Here is a 24,962-nt window from a genome sequence, read left to right as displayed (position 1 = left end):
ATTCTACACAATCACACCATTCTCAAATGCTAGAGTCAGAAAGATGGGGGGAAGGATTAGTCCCTCCATGCCTAGCGACATAAATGGATCTTTAACATCTTGTGGAAGGCAAGGAGGGTGGGGGAAATTCAAATCTCCGGGGGGAGTTGATTCCAGAGAGCCGGGGCCGCCACAGAGAAGGTTCTACCCCTAGGTCCCGCCAGACGGCATTGTTTAGTCGACAGGACCCGGAGAAGGCCAACTCTGTGGGGCCTAATTGGCCGCTGGGATTCATGCGGCAGAAGGCGGTCCCGGAGGTATACGGGTCCGATGCCATGTAGGGCTTTATAGGTCATTACCAACACTTTGAATTGTGACTGGAAACTGATCGGCAACCACTGTAAGCCGCGGAGTGTTGACGAGACATGGGCGTATCTAGGGAGGCCCACGATTGCTTGCGAGGCCGCATTCTGCATGATCTGAAGTTTCCGAACACTTTTCAAAGATAGCCCTATGTAGAGATTGTTCCTTAATAGGAATTCTTATTTTGCCCACAATACTCCAAGCTAAATTGATGGTAATGGTTCCCTGCTCATGTACTTGATCATTGGCTTTGATAAAAGTTTATCTAAAGCGCTTATTGTAAACTCTTAAACGTTTTCCTTAAAAATGGGTTTGCTCACATATAACAACAACACTCCCAGGCCAATCTACAGCTGATCAAAAGATTGCCTAGGCAATGCAGTGCCTACGTTTGATTTGTCTCCTGTTTTCTTCTTTCAACCTCTGATGATAGCTGATGGTGAGGTTGAGCTCCCAAAGTTGACTGTTACTGTATATTGTTTCTTGAGGGTTCTTCGGAAGATCTTGACCTTCTCAAGGTAGAAACCTTTGAGCAATTGACTCCTGCTAGAATTTCAGAAATCAATTAGGAAGTTGTTTCTCCTTGGAGGAAGAATCTCATGAATCTTCTGTAGAATTTCTCTCCCTCATTCCAGAGTAAGTAGTTGAGTGAAAAGTTCAAAAGGAGGTAAAAGGAGCAGCAATTTTAGGGAACTCAGGTTTTTGTGGAAAACATTTGATGTCCAGTTGCTAATTGATGAGTAGGATTTACCAGTTTGCCCTCAATTTGTTAGCATTGTTCATCTAACTTTGAACATACGTGACTTAAAAATGACCATAAAATCATCTGCTACAATGTCTTTCCTGTCAAAGACTATTTTAGCTTCAACCACAACAATACACGAGCACACAACAGATACAAATTCAAAGTAAACCACTCCAAACTCGACTGCAGCAACCGTGTAGTTAATGCATGGAACTCACTACCTGTAGTATCATCACCTAACCCCCAAAACTTTACCCTTAGACTATCCACTGTTGACCTCTCCCGATTCCTAAGAGGTCAGTAAGGGGCGTGCATAAGTGCCTTCTGTTTCCTGTCCTAATGTTTCCCTCCTACTAGTATCTTGTATATAAACATTGTTATATCTTTGCATACTACCAATACATACTCAACAAAATAGATAAGTAAAGCAGGTAAGTAAATAAGTAAGTAAGTAAATAAGTAAGTAAGTAAGTAAGCAAATAGATAGATAGATAGATAGATAGATAGATAGATAGATAGATAGATAGATAGATAGATAGATAGATAGATAGATAGATAGGTGGGTAGGTGGGTAGGTGGGTAGGTGGGTAGGTGGGTAGATGGATGGATGGATGGATGGATGGATGGATGGATGGATGGATGGATGGATGGATGGAGAGAGAGAGAGATAGGTGGGTGGGTGGGTGGGTGGGTGGGTGGGTGGACGGACAGACAGACGGACGGATGGACAGAAAGAGACAGACAGACAGATTTGCCCAGGGTCTTTGCTGTCAATTAGTGGTCATCCGGATTTTCGAATCCTAGATTTTAAATTTTATTTCTGCTGTCGAGATGCTCTTTTATCCCAAGCAGGGACAACCAAATGCTTATGACACCTCACATTTCCACATAGAAAATGACTTTCCTGTTACTCATGGCCATTGATTACTTAAAGAATAATGGTGGGGTTTTAAAAAAAAAAAATCTCGACTAGGTTTTAGAATGTGTGTGTGGTATTTTTTAAAAAAATACCCAATTGAACAACATCTGCAATAACAAAAACAATTAAATTGTTTTAACATCTGCAAGAAAAGTGATAGCATGAGTTTTTACAGAAGGAAATGTTATAAAAACAGCACAGCAAAAACCTGCAACAGAAATCGCAGAGTTTTTTTCCTCTTTTTTGGAGGGGATATTATGGTAAATATCTCTGAAAGCATGAAGGGCATTGCAAGAATTTCTACTTGCATCAGCACCCGTGAAACTGGCAAGCAGACTTCATACACCAGATCTTCTTTGCCCTTTATTTTTTTTTTAAAGATATCCGAGCTCATAAACCCTCCGGTTCCTTCTCCCCTCCTCGCCGTTCACCAATTGCCTCCCGATGCAAAAGAATTTAGCTTATTTAGCAAGATCTTCTTTTAGTTTTGTCCTTCCTCTGTCTTCTTTTTATAGCTCTCTCGTCATAGACTTGTCAAAGACCAGGTTACAGTGTATTGATTTAGTGTAAATTAGATCAGGGGGGGAAAAATTAAATTTAGTGCACATTAGATCGGGAGGAAAGCCTGCCTCGCTCAATCTTTTGTCTCTGAGACAAGGAAAATAGAAGTGTCTGGAGTTGGGTTGGTATTTCAAAAAAGGCAGGCACGGGGAGGAAAAAAAGTTATCTCAGAATTAGTCAAGGTCCTTGAGTATTTGCATAGGTGCCCATCTTGAAGCAGGAATGCTTCCCTGCAATTATCTCTGGTTGTCATTTGAGAACAGCCAGATTTGAAGGGTATAAGCTGGTGGCCTTGGATTGACCTTCTGAGCAGGGATCCATTATTTCCTCTTGGAGGCTGTCGTGTTCATTCTTATTGTGACTTAGCTACAATTACGAGAAGAGCCCTCCACTCCTCGACAAGCAACAGAATACCCTACGCCAGTGATTTTCAACCTTTTTTGAGCCGTGGCACATTTTTTACATTTACGAAACGCTGGGGCACATGGAGCAGGGGGGGGGCTAAAAAAGTTTGGACAAAAAAATTATCTCTTCCTCCCCTTCGCTCTATTTCTTTCTCCCTCCCTCTTTCTCTCCCTTCCTTCATCTTTCTTTCTCTCTCTCGATCCCTCTTTCTTTCTCTTCCTTCCTTCCTCTCTTTTTTGCTCTCTTTCTCTCTCCCTCCCTACGTCCCTCTATGTCTTTCTCTCTCTCTCCTTCCCTCCCTCTTTCTCTCTCTCTCTTGCTTTCTTTCTCTTGCTCTCTCTCTCTCTCTTGATTTCTTTCTCTCTTGTTCTCTTTCTCTCTCTTGCTTCCTTTCTCTCTCTCTCTTGATTTCTTTCTCTCTTGTTCTCTTTCTCTCTCTTGCTTCCTTTCTCTCTCTCTTGATTTCTTTCTCTCTTGTTCTCTTTCTCTCTCTTGCTTCCTTTCTCTCTCTTGCTTTCTTTCTCTCTTGCTCTCTTTCTCTCTCTTGCTTTCTTTCTCTCTGAGCTTCGCGGCACACCTGACCATGTCTCGCGGCATACTAGTGTGCCACGGCACACTGTTTGAAAAACACTGCCCTACGCAACCAGACTTGAAATCCTAGGCTTAGAAAGCTTAGAACTACGTCGCCTAAGCATCGCCCATAAAATCATATGCAACAACGTCCTTCCTGTCAACGACTACTTCAGCTTTAACCACAACAATACACATAGCACATAGCAGATACAAACTCAAAGTAAACCGCCCCAAACTCGACTGTGAGAAATACAATTTTAGCAACTGAGTAGTTAATGCATGGAACTCACTACCTGACTCTGTGGTATCATCTCCTAACCCCCAAAACTTTACCCTTGGACTATCCACTGTTGACCTCACACGATATTCCTAAGAGGTCAGTAAGGGGTGTGCATAAGAGCACCAGCGTGCCTACCATCCCTGTCCTAATGTTTCTCTATTATTAGTACCAATATCATGTATATAAACATTGTTATATCTTTGTATACTACCAATACATACTTGAATGAATGAATGAATGAATGAATTTAATCTTTCTATTGGAAAGTGCATGTGGGCAAGGGGTTTTGTTCTTCTATCATCCTATGACAAATCTTAACGTTTGCCAAACACCTGCAATTTATCTTGGAATCCATACCAAAAAAAGAGAAAAATAATTTCTCTTTCCTTGCTTGGATTTTTCAGAGATTCATGGGATAACTTCACCCCTAATTTAATTTGACCACATAATTGATAAGTTTAACATCCATAGGTTCATCAGATAAAAACTATCGCCACTAATTAATCAGCAAGCATTTCCAGGTTGCAGCAGAAGTCTTCTTTTTTAAAAACAATGTTGAAAGAGTAAAGATTCCAATGATTTTAATGGTCTGCTCATTTGTAGGAAGTAAAGGAAGTAATGTCGCTTGCTACTTCACTGCTCCAGAAATTCAGTCTCTCTTCTTGATGAGATTAATTTTGTTAACTGGTAAAGTGGAATGGGTATAAAATATGATTTAAATTTTTTAAAGAAGATAAGATTCTTTTTTAAATTAAGCAATTTTTTCCATTTTTTTCTCCGCCTTACACAAATTCACATGTATATACAACCCAACATTACAAAAATCACATATGAATACACATTTCTTATCATTTGGTCAAAAGTTCTCTTCTTCTTTTACCTCCCCCCGTCTATTTCTTTCATCATTCTCTTTCAAACTCCCCTCTTTCTTTCTTCAACTCCTTCTCCTACCTACTAACACCTCTTGAAGGTGAATTTATGTCCAAAGGAGAAATTGAGCAAACTGGAAATAGCAAAGGGGAAGATGATACAAACCCAGACTATCATAGCTTATTCAGAAAACCTCAGTTAAACAAACCAGAAAAGTTTGTAATTTTACAAAAGCCACACTGATCTTCAGTATCAAACCCTCGACGTATCTCCAGAATAGGAAATATTTAATTACATTTTCCCACCTCACATAATGATGTAAAGTATACATTGATTGTTATTTGTTATGGTGATGTTGTTGTTGTTTTTCTTGTTCCTTTTTGTATTTTGTAAATGTATGTTTTTATTTATTTATTTATTTATTTATTTATTTATTTATTTATTTATTTATTAGATTTGTATGCAGCCCCTCTCCATAGACTTTTTTGTTATGTTTTTAAAGAAATTAAATAAAAACTATTTTTTTTAAAAAAAGACTTCTCTCCTCACTAAAACTGGAAAGTTTTAGGTTTTATTTTGGCAAACTACAGCTGGACACATCAGGTGGCACTTTGATAACACAGCTGACTAATTATCCTAATTTCAGGAAATGATGGCTCCCAAAGTTATGTATTTTGCTATTGAGCTTTGATGGGTTTGGAGCTTGCACAATATATGAAAGAAGCCATTGTGATTTGTAAACCACAATTTATAGCTTAATTTATGAGAACCAGACTGCTGAGACTGGCTCACCATGCACACAGTAAGCAAATATGGCTCACTGCTGCACATGGATGCATCAAACCAAGACACTCTTAACAAACTGTGATCCACTAAGAACCGATGTAGAAGATGGCAAAACTGTTCTCAGGGAAGGAAAGGGGCTTAATAGAGAATTGAAACCTGTGGTTTAAGGTAATGAGAATACAGTCATGAGGATTAAACAAGCAGATGTCTAATGGTGTTATAGGGTGTTTTCGACTCGGGTAAGCTCATTTCTTCTGAGTACAGAAATCTTCAAAAAAACCCTTTGTTGGGAGTCTCCAATGGGGTGGGGGTCCAAAACTTTGAGCTGCAGCCACAACAGCACATTTGAAACCCGTTGACTTTTTTTTTTTTACAAGTGGAATATAAAAATGGGCAGGATTTGGATTGTTACAGAATCCCACTTTGGAATAAGCATCCTCTGGTACGCCCAAGATTTATGCAAGTGATGGGGAGGGTTGAGAGGGTTGAGACACTCATCTCTAACCTTCACCACAATGCCAGTCAATGATCTACTGACCACTGGCACTTCTCGTTCACTTAGAAACATAGAAACCTAGAAGATTGATGGCAGAAAAAGACCTCATGGTCCATCTAGTCTGCCCTTATACTATTTCCTGTGTTTTATCTTAGGATGGATATATGTTTATCCTAGGCATGTTTTAAATTCAATTACTGTGGATTTACCAACCACGTCTGCTGGAAGTTTGTTCCAAAGATCTACTACTCTTTCAGTAAAATAATATTTTCTCACGTTGCTTTTGATCTTTCCCCCAACTAACCTCGGATTGTGCCCCCTTGTTCTTGTGTTCACTTTCCTATTAAAAACACTTCCCTCCTGAACCTTATTTAACCCTTTAACATATTTAAATGTTTCGATCATGTCCCCCCCCTTTCCTTCTGTCCTCCATACTATACAGATTGAGTTCATTAAGTCTTTCCTGATACGTTTTATGCTTAAGACCTTCCGCCATTCTTGTAGCCCGTCTTTGGACCCATTCAATTTTGTCAATATCTTTTTGTAGGTGAGGTCTCCAGAACTGAACACAGTATTCCAAATGTGGTCTCACCAGCACTCTATACAGCGGGATCACAATCTCTGTGGTTCTCTGTGGCTTCTGCTGGTTTCCCGCTACATGATAGTAATACCAAGTTCCCTAGCAAACATTCCCCGTGAGAAAAAAACCATGCTGTTTCAAAAAAGGCATTTGTTCCGTACCTTGTATCCTACCTTGACAGTTTTTTCATTTAAATCATTGTAAAATGTCCTTTCTGTTTATAGTGTTTCTACTTTATTTTTCCTTCACATAATGATTTTGATGCATGCTTTTTCTATAGGATTAGTGTCCTTTTTTGGGGGATTTAGTTATTTGGAACTCAGTTATTTGCCTGTGTGTTAATCCTCAAACACACACAAAATAAAGGCATTTTGTTACAAATAAAGGGTTTTAGATGGTGTGCCAACTATATAAATTTTCTATAGGGATTTGCAGGAAACCTGTATATGGTTAATATGATCTAATACAAATGCAAGACTAGTTTTAAAAAATAGGAACAATGTTAGCAATATTATTTTTCCATTTCAGAGCAAAAAATAAAATAAAATCACCAAAACTCAAAGAAAAAAAACCCTCAAGAGTTTTTAAATTATTATTCAGCTGCTCAGGGTCCATAGGGAGTTGGGCGGTATAAAAATTGAATGAATGAATAAAATAAAATAAAATAAAATAAAATAAATATTCTCTTTTTTTCCATTGTTAACAGTTGTCAGATACTCCTCAGGAAACCTTTCCTTAGTTTTGTAAGAATAAATGTTCCTTAGTTGAATTAGAAGACCAAAATATTTATTTGAAAATGTAGTAAATTGATGAATTGCAGTTTTCAAATGTAATATAGGATTTGATTTCATTGGTTTATTTGATATTTATTATTTTATTTTATTTATTTATTTTGTCCAATACACAATGAGGGTTTTAGTGGGTATATATCTATATACAGTACACATAGTAAAATACATGATGAAGGTTATAGAGGAGATACTCATAGTAAAATATATCTAAGAAATAATAGAAAAGAAGGTATAGTAATAGAACATATCAATGAAAGAATAGAAGAAGAGATATAGGAATAGAAGAAAGGTATAGGAGATATAGGAGAGCAATAGGACAGGGGACGGAAGGCACTCTAGTGCACTTGTACTCGCCCCTTACTGACCTCTTAGGAATCTGGACAGGTCAACCGTAGATAATCTAAGGGTAAAGTGTTGGGGATTTGGGGATATGTTGTTTTTTTAACCAGTCAGTCTCAGCTACTTACATTCTCTACAGTATACAGTACATACTTTACATATTGTAACAATAACTAAATCACAGATAAAGTTACACCATTATGTATCAACAGCTATAAAAAAGATGGCAACATTAATTTCCTAGAGTCTAACAAAATAGCAGGTGGCCAGGTTTGGTGAAAAAGACAAGCAATTTCATCATTTTGAAATTACCTCAGAAAAACAAAATGGGAGACCCCTTGTAGAGTTTCCTAGAAGCTGGAGATCATGTAGGTTGAAGCTGAGTACAAAAGATAGATTTTAGTTCCAGACATTGTTGGTTGGGGCGATTTTTTTCCCCCCATGTTGACCTTTACATGTGGAGTGAGTAAGTTTCAGATGCTTGAACTTTTAAGTATTGAAGGTGACTGCACCTGATATTGTGTTTGTGTTTTAGATACTCCGAGAATCTAATAAATTGGCTGAAATGGAAGAGCCCCCTTTGCTACCAGGAGAAACTATCAAGGACATGGGTAAGTGCAGCGATTTGTATTTGTATGTCTCCATTTGACCGCAAGTAGTCCTCAACATAGGATCAGAATTGAGCCCCAAACTTCCATTGGATGGATGGATGGATGGATGGATGGATGGATGGATGGATGGATGGATGGATGGAAGGATGGATGGATGGAAGGATGGATCGATCGATCGATCGATGGATAGATGGATGGATCGATCGATAGATAGACAGATATTCAAAGATAGATATATTTTTTTAAATACATTTTTTATTGATTTTTTAAAAGTTTACATAAAACAAACATATTAAAGATATACATTGATAGATCAATGATGGATCAAAGATAGAAACATAGAAACATAGAAGACTGACGGCAGAAAAAGACCTCATGGTCCATCTAGTCTGCCCTTATACTATTTTCTGTATTTTATCTTAGGATGGATATATGTTTTATCCCAGGCAGGTTTAAGTTCAGTTACTGTGGATTTATCAACCACGTCTGCTGGAAGTTTGTTCCAAGCATCTACTACTCTTTCAGTAAAATAATATTTTCTCACAATGCTTCTGTTCTTCCCCCAAACTAACCTCCGATTGTTCCCTCTTGTTCTTGTGTTCACTTTCCTATTAAAAACACTTCCATTCTGAACTTTATTTAACTCTTTAACATATTTAAATGTTTCAATCATGTACCTCCTTTCCCTTCTGTCCTCCAGACTATACAGATTGAGTTCATTAAGTCTTTCCTGATATGTTTTATGCTTAAGACCTTCCACCATTTTTGTAGCCCGTCTTTGGGCCCGTTCAATTTTGTCAATGTCTTTTTGTGCATGAGGCCTCCAGAACTGAACACAGTATTCCAAATGTGGTCACACCAGCGCTCTATACAGATGGATCACAATCTCCCTCTTCCTGCTTGTTATACCTCTAGCTATGCAGCCAAGCATCCTACTTGCTTTCCCTACTGCCTGACTGCACTGTTCACCCATTTTGAAACTGTCAGAAATCACTGCCCCTAAATCCTTCTGTTCTGACATTTTTTGCTAACACAGAATTGCCAATACAATAGTTAGATTGACAGACAGACAGATGGGATGGAGGATGGATGGATGGAAGGAAGGAAGTAGGTTGATAGATAGGCAGGCAGGTAGGCGGGGGGGCAGGTAAGTAGATAGAGAGAGAGAGAGAGAGAGAGAGAGACAGACAGACAGACAGACAGACAGACAGACAGACAGACAGACCAGCTAGGTAGATAGGAAGACAGACTAGGTAGGTAGGTAGGTAGGGATAGATAGACAGACAGACCAGCTTGGTAAGTAGGCAGACATAGGTAGGTAGGTAAGTAGGTAGGGAGAGATAGATAGGCAGGCAGGCAGGCAGAAAAAAAGAACTATTACTTATACATTAGCATCTATTATCAGTGTATATATCAGTGGAAGGAACCTGTATAAGACTTTCAACCAAAATACCTTATGCCAGGGGTAGGCAAAGTTGGCTCTTCTATGACATGTGGACTTCAACTCCCAGAATTCCTGATCTAACATGATTGGCTCAGGAATTCTGGGAGTTGGAGTCCACAAGTCATAGAAGAGCCAACTTTGCCTACCCCTGCTCTATGCTATCACAGAGAAGCCCAAATACTAATCATGCTTCAGTGGCCAACCTTCCACACAGATACTTCTATTTTTATTCAGACAGACTCATTTTCCTGAAAAAAACTATCCTCTTCCCATTACAGGGAGTCCTTGACTTAACGATCACAATTGAGACCAACAGTTTTGTTGCTCCATTTTATAACCTGCCTTGTCACAGGCATTAAGTGAATCACTGCAATTATTAAGTTAGTAACACTGTTGGTCAGTGAATCTGGCTTCCCCATTACTTTTGCTTGTCAGGAGGTCGCAAAAAAAGGTGAACCCATGACTTCCAGACACTGCAACTGTCATAAATACATCTGTCCGATTTTGATTATGCATTGACCTAAGGAGTATAGGATAGATAGAACTAGAAAACTGTAAAACAAAAGAAACAGACCGGGCCTGTGTGTAAGATGAATTCCTGCTAGAAATACTTGGCTTCAACTCTTTGTGTTTATATGAATTCAGCTTCTAGCTGTGCATGGGGCTCATTAAAATAACTTTGCGGGAAAGTTTAAAGGTTAAGCATTTTGTCAGAGATTCCAGGGGAAATAATGTCAAACTCTCTTTCTCAAATCTGTCCATAAAACAATCACGTCAGGCCATATTTATTTGTTCCTGACACAAAGTTTAAAATCCTTTGTCATTCTCCCACATATTTCTCCGTAGAAAACTGCAGAAGTAGCGAGAAGAAATTCTGTTTTCTTCTTCAGAAGGCATAAATCCAGAATTACTCTTTCACCTTAGAAAAACAGGAGGGGTGAAAGTGGGAAGAGAGATTTTAAACCTTATGGCAATGGTTCCCTCTGGAAATATTTATAATACTTCTAATTTCTTTCCTAGCCAAAGATGTTACTCATATCTGCCCGTTTACCGGAGGTATTCGAGGAACTTTGACAGTGACAAATTACAGACTGTATTTTAAAAGCATGGAAAGGGTAAGGCTTAATAAATTGGTTATTTAAAAAAAAATTCTTGTTTTTGATAGATATTCAGCTCTTATTTGTGGGCAGAGATCAGTACAGTGGTACCTCTACTTACGAACTTAATTCGTTCTGTGACCAGGTTCTTAAGTAGAAAAGTTTGTAAGAAGAAGCAACTTTTCCCATAGGAATCAATGTAAAAGCAAATAATGCGTGTGATTGGGGAAACCACAGGGAGGGTGGAGGCCCTGTTTCTTCCCAGGAGATTCCTAGAGAGGCCCCACGGAGACTTCTCCCTGCCTTTTCCGGCCCTGTTTTCTCCCAGGATATTCCTAGAGAGGCCCCATGGAGGCTTCTCCCTGCCTTTTCCTGTTACAGTTTTAGAGGTTCGGAAGTGGAAAATGGTTCTTGAGAAAAGGCAAAAAAATCTTGAACACCCGGTTCGTGAGTAGAGGCGTTTGTAGGTAGAGGTACCACTGTATATGCTTTTGTGAGTCATGATAAAAATTCCTGCCTTTTAAAGTGGAGTTGAAAAATCGCACATTCTTATCATATTTTAAGGGAATACACAATATAGCCTTCAACATGAAATAATCAGAACTGAAATTTTTATTATACAACAAATACTTAGAAGCAGCATTTCTTTTTATCTATCATTATATTGAATTTTGGTTCAAGAAGCCAAGCAATTTTATGCTTGTATTATCAACATCCTACATTTTAATTAATATTGATAGAATATTTCTTTCTCTTTATTTCCAATATCTTCACTCAGTGTTTCTCAACATTGGTAATTTATTCATTTATTTATCTATCTATCTATCTATCTATCTATCTATCTATCTATTTATTGGATTTGTACGCCGCCCCTCTCCGGAGACTCGGAGCGGCTAACAGCAATAATAAAACAGTGTACAATAGTAATCTAATACTAAAAACGATTAAAAACCCGTTAATATAAAAACCAGACATACATACATACATACCATGCATAGAATTGTAAAGGCTTAGGGGGAAAGAGGATCTCAATTCCTCCATGCCTGACGGCAGAGGTGGGTTTTAAGTAGCTTACGAAAGGCAAGGTAGGGGCAATTCTAATCTCTGGGGGGAGTTGGTTCCAGAGGGCCGGGGCCGCCACAGAGAAGGCTCTTCCCCTGGGTCCCGCCAAGCGACATTGTTTAGTTGACTGGTCGCTGGGATTCGTGCAGCAGAAGGCGGTCCCTGAGATAATCTGGTCCGGTGCCATGAAGGGCTTGGTTTATCCTGATTGTTTGATGGGATTTTAATATTGGGTTATTTTTCAACATAGGTTGGTAACTAATTTTGATTTTGAGGACTGCAGAACGAGCCTTGGGGGTCGTTTGGGGCACCATACTTGAAAAAATTCTGCCCTAGGTTAAATAAATAATAGAATGTCAGTGGTTTTTAATTGATATTGTATAAATATTATTCTATTGGAATAATACAACGTGTCAGCATTTACAGCTATATAATGAAAAGGGAGGAGAGAAAAACTCACCTGTGAAAACATTGGAACGACATTGCCAGTAGCGTAGATAAATGTACTTTAAATGAACCAGGACCTGTACTGGATATTCATCAACTTCAAATATTCATTAGGACCGTAAAGCACTTTAGATTCAGTCTCCAAAGAGTAAGTCTGTTAGTTCTTGAACAGTGATGACAACATTTACGATTGCCATAAGAAGGAGCTAAGCAAAGTTGTAATATTCATGTTTCTATACCGTGCATGGAACAAAAAGCCACTTTAAAAATTACATTTTCTCATAGCTTGTATTTTGATAATCGTCATGTGTTGAAATGGATTGTAGCAAAGGGAAATATATTTTGTACCAATTAGCCATTTAGGTGTTGGATTAAGACATAGGAGATCCAAGTTTATCCACTGTTAGTTGTGGAAATTTCCTGAGTGATTTTGGCCAGTTTTTCCTCTCTCAGACCACCATATTTTGCAGGAATCTTGTTTTGGTGGTAAAAAGAAAACATAGCCACTTTGGCTCCTCTGAGGAATGGTGGAATATAAAGGTAATAAGGATGCATATATGTTGTGGTTAGCTCTGGCCCAGCTCCTGCCCCAAGGACTGTGGATGTGGGGGAGACATCCACATGCTGCAGGCCTGTTTTGCTCCCGGTGGAATCTGCTGATGAAGGCTCCTCTGACCAAGGAGACATGAGTGACAGGGAGGAGGAGAGTGTGGCAGGCAGCTCAGAAGGAGATCAATTATCTAGCTCCTCCTTGGATTCAGAACAAGAGTTAATGATACAGCCACACATGCGGAGAGCGATGCATAGGCAACAACAACTGAGAGTTTTCGGAGAGGGGCGGCATACAAATCCAAATAATAAATAAATAAATAAATAAAAGAAAATGAGGCCACCTGTGGTTGGGTGGGGCTGTGATAATTAGTGAGGCTGCTATAAATAGCAGCCTGTGGGTTTGGCCATTGTGGAGGATTATCTGATCTTTGTGTTTCGTGCCTGCTTTGCTGACTTTGACCTTTGTGTGCTGATTTTTCCCCGCTTTGAAACTAAACCAGAGCAAAGTGTTTTTCACTTTGTGAAAGAAGAAGGACTGTGAATTGCCTCACAGCTGCAAGCTAAGTATCACAGAACTGATAAGGGACTTGTACAAATTACCAGTTGGTTTGGAGACGAGTGCTCTTTGCTATACAAAAAGAGTGCTTCGTTTATTTGCATTTTCGGTATAAAGAACATTGTTTTGAATTTTCAAACGTGTGTGTGTCTGAAATTGTATCTGTGCCTTTTCGGGAGGATTCTACCAGAGAGCTCGACAGAACACATATAATATCTAATGCATTAAACTTAAAGGTGTCCTCAGCTTTCTGAATGTGTTTGTAAGTTTATTTATTTTATTTATTTATTTATTTTATTAGATTTATAAGTCACCCCTTTTCCTCACGGACTCGGGGCAGATTACAAGAGTAAAAAAGACAAGGTAAAAATAGAATATAATTAAAACATTGGGGGGAAAAACATTAGAAGAAAATAGATAAAACAATCAATCATTCAAAAGACAAGATGCTTTTCTTCCAAATTAAAACAGCGAAAGGATGACAGAAGCTGACAAAATAATTACAAGGACCCCTCAAATATTTCAACTTTACCCGCCCAAATTAGAAAATATGGCAAGCTCCAATTTTGCAAAGCACAAATGCAGAATAACGAGGTTTTTTTTTTTTAAATGACTGCATTAAATTAAATGCATTAAATACCGATTATAAAAGTCCCCTCCCTCCAAAATGGCATAGCTAAGTATCAAAACAAAAAATCAAATCCTTAACTCTGCTAGCTCTGTCTAACAATAATTCTTTGGTTTGGATGCTTTATTAATAAATTTCCATTTTTTCCAGAACCCTCCATTTGTTCTAGATGGCCCTCTTGGAGTGATTAACAGAGTGGAGAAAATTGGAGGCGCTTCCAGTCGTGGTGAGAATTCATACGGCCTAGAAATTGTGTGCAAGGTAAATTGGTTTATCAAGAATGGGAAGATATTAAGTTCATGATCCATATAGCATGTAATGGCTAAGGGTTGTAACAGTCTTAATGTGCTTCAGTAAAGCATGTTGTCAGAAAATTCATATAATCATAAAATGTAAGTGTTGTAAATGACTCTGAAGATCATATAATCCAACCCCCTGTCCAATTGAAGAATGGACTCTTCCGGTTTTACCTTTTAAGCTGTAATAATTTTAGATGAGGTTCATTGAAGTTAAAACATTTTTTGAGCCTGGAGGCCATTGTCGCCTACATTCATGATTGAACGAAAAGCGAAATTTCAATTAGAGATTAGTGGGAATAAATCTTTTTATTCTTTTTTTTACTTTCCCCCCCCCCATCCAAGTGTGTGATTACCTTGAAAACAATTTATTTATTTATTTATTTATTTATTTAGTTAGTTAGTTAGTTAGTTAGTTAGTTAGTTAGTTAGTTAGTTAGTTAAGGAATAGGAGATATAGGAGAGCAATAGGACAGGGGACGGAAGGCACTCTAGTGCACTTGTACCCGCCCCTTACTGACCTCTTAGGAATCTGGATAGGTCAACCGTAGAAAAGTGTTGGGGGTTTGGGGATGACACTATGGAGTCCGGTAATGAGTTCCACACTTCGACAACTCGGTTACTGAAGTCATATTTTTTACAGTCACGTTTGGAGCGTTAATATTAAGTTTAAATCTGTTGTGTGCTCTTGTGTTGTTTTGGTTGAAGCTGAAGTAGTTGCCTACAGGCAGGACGTTACAGCATATGATCTTGTGGGCAATACTTAGATCATGTTTAAGGCGTCTTAGTTCTAGGCTTTCTAGGCCCAGGATTGAAAGTCTAGTCTCGTAGGGTATTCTGTTTCGAGGGGAGGAGTGAAGGGCTCTTCTGGTGAAGTACCTTTCAAGGGTGTTAATATCTGAGATGCGATACGGGTTCCAAACAGATGAGCTGTATTCAAGGATGGGTCTGGCAAAAGTTTTGTAAGCTCCGGTAAGCAGTGTGAGATTGCCAGAGCAGAAGCTACGTAGGATTAGGTTTACAACTCTTGAAGCCTTCTTTGCTATGTTGTTGCAGTGGGCTTTGGCACTTAAATCTTTTGTTATTAGTATACCGAGGTCTTTAACCGAGTGGGGATTATCTGTGATAATTTGATTATTCAGTTCGTATTTGAAGTTCAGATTCTTCTTGCCAATGTGTAGGACAGAGCATTTGCTAGTTGAGATTAGCAAGTGTGTGACTATCTTGAAAACTGTTTGTGGACACCAGATTAAGAATCCCAGTTCAAAGTGATAGACTTGTCGGTTTTGCCTCTTACAGAATAATTTCCCTCTTCTCCATGGCATAACATAGGACAGTGATGCCAACCCTTTTTTCCATCAGGTGCTGAAAGAGTGTGGGCGCACACTATCGCGCATGAGCGAGTGCCCACACCCATAATTCAATGCCTGGGGAGGGCGAAAACAGCTTCCCCCGGCCCCCGGAGGCCCTCTGGAGGCTGAAAACAGCCTGTTTCCCAACTTCTTGTGGACCCAGTAGGCTCGTGTTTTGCCCTCCCCAGGCTCCAAAGGCTTTCCTAGAGCCGGGGGAGAGTAAAACGGCCTCCCTCCTCCCTCCCGGAGGCTCTCTGAAAGCAAAAAGCACCCACCCAGAGCCTCTGTGCGAGCCAAAAAACAGATAGATGGCACACACATGCATGTTGGAGATGAGCTAGGACAACGGCTTGCGTGCCAGCAAATATGGCTCCGCATGCCACCTGTGGCACCCATGCCATAGGTTCGCCATCACTGTGATAGACTTTTGGGTTTTGCCTCTTACAGAATAATTTTCCTCTTCTCCATGGCATAACATAGGAGGAACTTGGAAGCATGAGATGCTCTTTCCCCCTAAGCCTTTACAGTTTTATGCATGGTATGTCTGTATGTATGTTTGGTTTTTTATATTAATGAGTTTTTAATCATTTTTAGTATTGGATTATTACTGTACACTGTCTTATTATTGCTGTTAGCCGCCCCGAGTCTCCGGAGAGGGGCGGCATACAAATCCAATTAATAATAATAATAATAATAATAATAATAATAATAATAATAATAAGCAATCGATAAAGTAATTTCTCAGCTAATGAATCCGCACGACATGCTAATGGGCTTCTGGTAAGACCTCATTTTCCCCCTTTCATTCTATAGGATGTCCGGAATCTTCGGTTCGCTCATAGACCTGAAGGTCGCACGAGAAGAGCCATATTTGAGAACTTGACAAAGTATGCATTTCCGACGTCCAATCACTTGGTGAGTAATTTGTTGCTAATTTAACAAACATCTTCTTTTCCAAGGTAGTCCTCGACTTACAACCACAATTGAGGCCAGATTTCCATGGCTAAGCAATAGAATTGTTAAGTGAGAGGGTCTTTGGTACTCCCTGATCTTTTCTTGCAGAGGTTTCATTACCCTAACTAGGGGTTAACTAGGTAACCCCAACTATGGAAAGGAAGCTATCATCATCAGTGCAATTGTTAAGTGACTTTCCACAGTTGTTATGTGAATCTGGCTTCCCGTTGTCAGGAGTTCACCGAAAGTAATCACATGATCCCAGGACTCTGCAACCGCCATGAATTCATGCCAGTTACCAAGTGTCCAGATTTTAATGATATGACCATGACAATATTGCAACAATTACTTGCAGGACCTTCTTTGTCCCATCAGCCAGACAATGTTGCTTGGCAGGGCTTAGCGGAAGAGCCTTCTCTGTAGGGCCCCCGGCTATCTGGAATCAGCTCCCCCTGGAGATTTGCACTGCCCCCACCCTCCTTGCCTTCTGTAAGAGTCTTCAGACTCACCTATGTCGCCAGGCTTGGGGCAATTAGATCTCAGCCCCCTGGCCAACGAATTGAGATATATGTTGTATGATTGAACTGGTATGATTGTTTTTAAATATTGGATTTTTAGATTGTAATTTTAAATTTATTACATTTGCTGTTCTGCTGTATTGTTATATGCTGTGAGTCGCCCCGAGTCCTCGGAGAAGGGTGGCATACAAATCTAATAAATAAATAAATAAAATAGTAAATTGTAAGTGTGAAAATCAATCATACCTAACTGTTGTCAGCACCATTATAATTTCCAGTAGTCACTAAACAAATTATTGTATGTTGAGGGCTACCTAAACAGATAAACATGCAGGAAAATGAAGGGATGTTGATCTTGTTGGGGGCTATTGATTTTTTTGAACTCAAGCTAATTTAAAAGCAAGGCTGTAATCAGTGATGGGCTGCCAAAAATTTTACTGCCACCCTGTGGGCAGGACTTATTTTGTGAGTGTGGCTTGCTGGTCATGTGACCAGGTAGCAGTAGCTTGGCAATCATGTAACCGGGGGTGGCTTAAAGGTCATGTGTGTGGGTGGGAGTGGCTTACCGACCAAGATAAGTTTTCAAATAGGTGCTTGAACTCTTTTTCAGTTGAGAAAACATGAGAAAATATTATTTTACTGAAAGAGTAGTAGATCCTTGGAACAAACTTCCAGCAGACGTGGTTGGTAAATCCACAGTAACTGAATTTAAACATGCCTGGGATAAACATATATCCATCCTAAGATAAAATACAGGAAATAGTATAAGGGCAGACTAGATGGACCATGAGGTCTTTTTCTGCCGTCAGTCTTCTATGTTTCTATGTTTCTATGATTAAGTCACATTATTTGAATAGCCACAAAAAGGACAAATGATTGACAGCATTATTTGTTGAGGAGCACAGGAACAGGAGTCTTCGGAGGGGGGCGGCATATAAATCTAATAAATCCAATAAATAAATTAAATCCAATAAATAAACATTTTAAGGTTTTATACTAAACCCATAAGGTTCAGTATGATAACAGGTTAGGCAAGTACCTCAATTTTTGTTAATCGTTATAAAAGTTCAGTTCTAGATAATGATTAAAATGATTAAAACGTTTATGGGTAAAAACATACTATTTAATTATTTCCTATTTTAAAAGTAATTAAGCATCATACTAAAGTACTAGAGAAGGAAGGACAATTAAAAAAATCTATTAAATATTCAATAAATAGTGCATAAACTTACTACCCCCACCCCCGGTGGGGGCAGCAGCCCATTAATGGCTGTAATCCTTCTATGTTGCACAAGAGGGAGACTCAAGAGTTGAATCATAATGTTCAAATATTTTTATTTTCCAATAAATGCTAGGATTAGTCACTTTTCCCATAACTGACAAGGAGATATGTATGTCAAACATTCCTTTCTTTTAAAAACAGTCTGAAGGGGTAAAGAAACCTTTGGATTGAGTTCAATCCTTGGTGACCCGAGGGAAATATCCATGAGGTTTTCTCAGGCAACAATACTGAAGTTTTAACACTGTCTTTTTCCAGGCCGTTTTTTCTTTAAAAAAAAAAATTAAATATATACATTAAAAATGAAACAGAGATAAATATAATACATGACATATCAATCATAGAAACATAGAAGTCTGACGGCAGAAAAAGACCTCATGATCCATCTAGTCTGCCCTTATACTACTTTCTGTATTTTATCTTACAATGGATATATGTTTATACCAGGCATGTTTAAATTCAGTTACTGTGGATTTACCAACCACGTCTGCTGGAAGTTTGTTCCAAGCATCTACTACTCTTTCAGTAAAATAATATTTTCTCGCGTTGCTTTTGATCTTTCCCCCAACTAACTTCAGATTGTGTCCCCTTGTTCTTGTGTTCACTTTCTTATCATATATGTTGTATTATGACAGAAATAGAAGAAAAGAGAGAAGGAAGAAAGTGAGAAGATGGGAAAGATATAGTAGAAAGGGGAAGTTATGAGAAAGAAAAAAGAAAAGGGGGATTGAGAAAGAAATGAGAAAAGGAGAAAACATGCCGGCTATTTAGCTGGCATTTCCATAACATATGACCTCTGATTTAAAGATGTAGTTGGTGTAAATTTCCTTTGATTTTTATTAGTTCATTGTATCTAACAAGCAAGTTCTTGTCCATGCACTCAATATTTTGGGGTTTCGTTCGTAATGTTAGTCGTATGTCTAAAAGTTGCTTCGATCAATGTTTTTTGTAAGTTATGTGAAAAGTTTGTTTTCGTTTCATGATGTATTGCCAGTACATGAAATCGTTGTTGAACAATCTTCTTTTTTAATAATACTTAGGTATTTTTTTGTCTTAGCCAATGGTAGCATTTCTCCCAGGCTTGGTAGAGGTCGGTTTCATCCCTATTTTGCATCTCCATTGTCAATTTTGATAATTCTGCACATTCCATGATTTTGATTAAGAGGTTTAAGGTGGTTGAGCTATTCGGTTGCTTCCAAAATTGTGCATATAAAATTCTCGCTGCGGTTAAGATATGTAGAATGATGTAATGAGCTTCTTTTTTGATGCTGCTTTTTCAACCCCCCTCTCTAGTCTACAGCTTTAAGATTTCCTACTGATCTCCCATTAAAATACAAATTTGATCTTACCCTGCTTGGCTTTTTAAGATCAATCAACGCTGGGTGTGCACTACAACCATAAGAATAATGTCTCAAAGGTGCTTTTTCAAAAGGCACTGGACTGGGTTTTTTCCCCCTTAAGAAGAACTTTTGCTTCTCACCCAAGAAACTTTATCAGTGATATAGCCTCAGTGTCCCCCTTGGAAGTGCAAATCAAACAGGAGTTGAAGAGAGTTAAAATTTTATTTATTTTATTTGTCATACAAATATAGTATTGTAATGAAATGAAACTGGTCAAAATTTATTGTCAGAATGTTAACAGAGAACATGTATAATCTGTAATTCAAAATAATGTGTGATGGGAATGATATAAGAAAAATTTAAAAAAATATATAGTATTGTATTGTAGTATGTTTAACATAATATAAGTATAAAGTAGAGATAGAAAAGATAAAAAACACATTTATCTATCTATCTATCTATCTATCTATCTATCTATCTATCTATCTATCTATCTATCTATCTATCTATTGGATTTGTATGCCGCCCCTCTCCGTAGACTCTGGGCGGCTAACAACAGTTATAAAAAACATCATGTAAATCCAATACTAAAAACAACTAAAAAACCCTTATTGTAAAACTAAGCATCCATACAAACAAACAAACATACCATGCATAAATTATAAAGGCCTAGGGGGAAAGAATGTCTCAATTCCCCCATGCCTGATGACAGAGGTGGGTTTTAAGGAGCTTACGAAAGGCAAGGAGGGTGGGGGCAATTCTAATCTCTGGGGGGAGTTGGTTCCAGAGGGTCGGGGCCACCACAGAGAAGGCTTTTCCCCTTCCCCTTTAGGACAGGAACGGTAGGCAGAAAGGTGCACTTATGCACACTCCTTACAGGCCTCTTAGAAAAGGGGAGAGGTCTATTGTAGATAATGTAAGGTTGAAGATTTTGGGATTGGCGGAGGAAACAACAGAGTCCGGTAGTGAATTCCAGGCGTTGACCACTCTATTGCTGAAATCGTATTTTCTGCAGTCTAGTTTGGAGCGATTTACATTTAGTTTGTATCTATTGCATGCTCGTGTGTTGTTGTTGTTAAAGGTGAAGTAGTCGCCAACGGGGAGTACATTGTGATGTATGATATTATGAACAACAGCTAAACCAGTGTGGAGGCGGCGTAGCTGTAAATTTTCTAAACATAGTAATTGAAGTCTGGAGGAATAAGGTAATTTGTTGCGTGAGGAGGAGTGGAGGACTCTTCTTGTGAAGTATTTCTGGACTCCTTCAATTGTATTAATGTCTGTTGTGCAGTGAGGATTCTATGCAGGTGAGCTGTATTTCCCCACCTGCCATATTTTTTGCTCCATAAGACGCACCTGACCATAACATGCACTCCTATTTTGGCCTGGGTATAGTGATTTGAAATTACATATAAAAATGGAAAACGCATTGCTAAAGAATCTCTTCATTTTTTTAAGCCTCTATTCGCATTTGAGTATAAAGAGGTTTTCCCAGAAAATGGCTGGAACGTTTATGATCCCATCCTGGAGTACAGAAGACAGGTGAGTCTCTCTTCTGGCTTTCGGGTTTTGCTCTCCAGCAAACTTATTTTATTACAAACTTGCTGGCCGGAAGAAGTTCTAATGCAACACTTGGGAATTCTGGGAGTTGAAGTTCACAGGTCTTAAAGTGGCTAACATTGAGAAACATTCTAATGGGGTAAACAACTAAAAACATTTCCCACGCAAGTGTGTCTGGGCCAGATTAATCTAAATCATAGCATATCATGTGGTTATCCAGGAAAAACTGCAGCATCTGCAGGATGACAAGCACTGCAGAGGACGTGAAACGTTTTTGTGGATCAAAAAGAAGTAATAAAAGGCCATATTGTATATTTACAAAGCAATCTGCTGTCTTTATAGCAGGAGGTGGGGGGGTTTTCCCCTCTCTCGGTTGCTAATTAAAAATGTAGAAGTAAAACTGGTAAAAAGATAAATCTGCTCTGCGAAGCAGACAGTGGCATGGATTTGATTTTTCCAAATTTGATAAATATCTAATTTCTAGAGATTGGTATCATTGGTATCCGGAGGATGTGACTTGATCGAAGTGTATAAAATCATGCATGGGATAGAAAAGGTGGACAGAGAAAAATTATTTTCTCACTCACACAATACTAGGACTAGGGGACACTCCCTAAAGCTCATAGGTAAGAAAGTGAGGACAAATAAAAAGAAATATTTCTTCACCCAGAGGATCATTGCTTTATGGAATTCACTTCCAGAAGTTGTGACAGCTGTCAGCCTTGATAGCTTCAAGGCAGGATTAGACAGATTCATGGATGCCAAATGTATCAGTGGTTACTGTCCAAGTGCCGCCTCTATGTTGGTTGAGGCAGGCAGGATTCCCTTGAGTACCATTTGTTGGGGGTCAGGGGAAAGGGAGGGTCTTGCCTTCTCTTTCTGCTCAAGATCCCCATGGACAATTGGTCAGCCACTGTGGGACACAGAATGCTGGACTCAATAGGCTTTGGCCCGATACAGCATGGCTCTCCTTATGTTCTTATGAGGATCTCTTCTGGATCTCCTCTCCTCCCTTCTTCTCTCACATTTCTCTTCTCATTTCTCTCCTCTCCTCCTTTCTTCCCTCTCGTTTCCCTTCCCCTCTCTCCTCTCATCTTTGCCTTCTTCTCTCAATTCTCCCCTCCTCTCCTTCCTTCTCTCTGATTTCTTTTCTTTCTCCTGTCTGCCTTCTCCTCTCATTTCTCTCTCCTCTCCTCCCCTCCTCTCCTTTCTTTCCTTTAGTTTCCCTTCTCCTCTCTCCTCTCATTTCTCCCTTTCCCTCCTCCCTTCTCCCCTCATTTTCCTTCTCTCTCCTCTCTGCCTTCTCCTCTCATTTCTCTCCCTTCCTCTTTTCTTTCTCTAGTTTCTATTCTCTCTCCTCTAACTTTGCCTTCTCCTCTCATTTCTCCCCTCTCTTCCCTCCCTCCCTCCCCTCCTCTTCCCTGTTAAAGTCTCCTAACAGCTTCTCTTTCCTACGTAGGGCATTCCTAATGAAAGTTGGAGAATCACTAGCCTCAATGAGCAATATGAGCTTTGTGATACCTACCCTGCCCTTCTGGTAGTTCCAGCCAATATTCCAGACGAGGAGTTGAAGAAAGTGGCTGCCTTCCGGTCAAGGGGCCGTATACCTGTAAGTACAGCACTAGCAGTACGTCTACTGCTAGATCTGTGTCTCCCAAATGGGTTGGGCTACATCCTTCACCAAGTGGTTTTTTTCAGGGGGTGGGTGGGAAAGATCAGTAAGAATCCTTTTGCAGTTTATAGACATCATCCATCCTAGCAGCAGGAATACGAGTCTTCAGAGAGGGGCGGCATATAAATACAAGTCTAGTGCAGTCTATTGAAAAGAAGGGCCAGGGGGGACATGATAGCAGTACAGTGGTACCTCTACTTACGAACTGAATTCGTTCCATGACCAGGCTCTAAGTTTGTAAGAAGAAGCAATTTTTCCCATAGTAATAAATGTAAAAGCAAATAATGTGTGCGATTGGGGAGATTCTCCCCATCTTTTCCAGCCCTAATTCCTCCCTTGAGATGATGATGATGATGATGATGATGATTATTATTATTATTATTATTATTATTAATTTATTTATTAGATTTGTATGCCGCCCCTCTCAGAAGACTCGGAGCAGCTCACAACAACAAAACAGTACAAATCCAATAGTTAAAAACAATTTAAAACCCCTTAATATAAAAAACAGTCATACATCTCAGACAAACCATGCATAAAAATATTCCTAGAGAGGCCCCATGGAGGCTTCTCCCTGCTTTTTCCGGTTACAGTTTCGAAGACTTGGTTTTGTAAGTGGAAAATGGTTCTTGAGAAGAGGCAAAAAAATCTTGAAGACCCGGTTCTTATCTAGAAAAGTTTGTAAGTAGAGGCATTTGTAGGTAGAGGTATAAATATTGTATACAGGTACTTAAGGGATTGCCACGGAGATGAGGGGGGCCACACTATTTTCCAGGGCACCAGTGGGTCAGACGAGGAACAACGGATGGAAGCTGACCAAGGAGAGATTCAACCTAGAGATAAGGATGAACTTCCTGACGGTCAGAGCGATCATCCAATGCAATGGCCTGCCAGCAGAGTTTGTGAACACCCCAACTCTCAACACATTCAAGAGGAGATTGGACTGCCATCTGGCTGGGGAGGTGTAGGGTTTCCTGCTTGAGCAGGGGGTTGGACTTGATGACCTGCAAGGTCCCTTTCAACTCAATTAATCACTTCTGATTGCAGTTGCTGAGGCTTGATTCAGAATGGTTAAATATTCTGATAATGATATTCAGTTATCTTCTTGATCCATTCTTCCCCCCCCCCCCCGTTCTTGTCTTCTACCAGGTTCTATCATGGATTCATCCAGAAAGCCAAGCCACGATCACTCGCTGCAGCCAACCGATGGTTGGAGTCAGTGGCAAAAGGAGCAAAGAAGATGAAAAGTATCTTCAGGCTATCATGGATTCCAATGCCCAGTCCCACAAAATACTCATCTTTGATGCCAGGCCAAGTGTGAACGCAGTCGCAAACAAGGTTAGACGGTCATGGCTCTAGCAGCAAGCATCTAGTCTGCCCTTATACTATTTCCTGTGTTTTATCTTACAATGGATATATGTTTATCCCAGGCATGTTTAAATTCAGTTACTGTGGATTTACCAACCACATCAGCTGCAAATTTGTTCCAAGCATCTACTACTCTTTCAGTAAAATAATATTTTCTCACGTTGCTTCTGGTCTTTCCCCCAATTAACCTCAGATTGTGTCCCGTTGTTCTTGTGTTCACTTTCCTATTAAAAACACTTCCCTCCTGAACCTTTAACATATTTAAATGTTTCGATCATGTCCCCCCTTTTCCTTCCATCCTCCAGACTATACAGATTGAGTGCATTAAGTCTTTCCTGATACGTTTTATGCTTAAGACCTTCCACCATTCTTGTAGCCCATCTTTGGATCCATTCAATTTATCAATATCTTTTTGTAGGTGAGGTCTCCAGAACTGAACACAGTATTCCAAATGTGGTCTCACCAGCGCTCTATACAGCGGGATCACAATCTCCCATTTCCTGCTTGTTATACCTCTAGCTATGCAGCCAAGCATTCTA

At 39.3% G+C, this 24,962-nt stretch overlaps 1 protein-coding gene across 1 annotated transcript in view; it reads left to right on the top strand.

Moving 5' to 3' along the window:
• MTMR2 (myotubularin related protein 2) overlaps nt 1–24,962 on the top strand; it is a 57,286-nt gene that overhangs the window by 12,983 nt on the left and 19,341 nt on the right. Inside the window, exons 3-9 of the mRNA XM_070749653.1 lie at nt 8,223–8,298; nt 10,763–10,857; nt 14,235–14,345; nt 16,546–16,647; nt 21,282–21,365; nt 22,843–22,992; nt 24,205–24,393. Coding sequence (XP_070605754.1) covers nt 8,223–8,298; nt 10,763–10,857; nt 14,235–14,345; nt 16,546–16,647; nt 21,282–21,365; nt 22,843–22,992; nt 24,205–24,393 — 807 coding nt within the window. The remainder of the gene's footprint in view (nt 1–8,222; nt 8,299–10,762; nt 10,858–14,234; nt 14,346–16,545; nt 16,648–21,281; nt 21,366–22,842; nt 22,993–24,204; nt 24,394–24,962) is intronic.

This window comes from Erythrolamprus reginae, chromosome 4 (assembly GCF_031021105.1).
Source record: "Erythrolamprus reginae isolate rEryReg1 chromosome 4, rEryReg1.hap1, whole genome shotgun sequence".
Taxonomy (NCBI): domain Eukaryota; kingdom Metazoa; phylum Chordata; class Lepidosauria; order Squamata; family Dipsadidae; genus Erythrolamprus; species Erythrolamprus reginae.
This window is presented reverse-complemented; position numbering and strand designations above follow the sequence as displayed.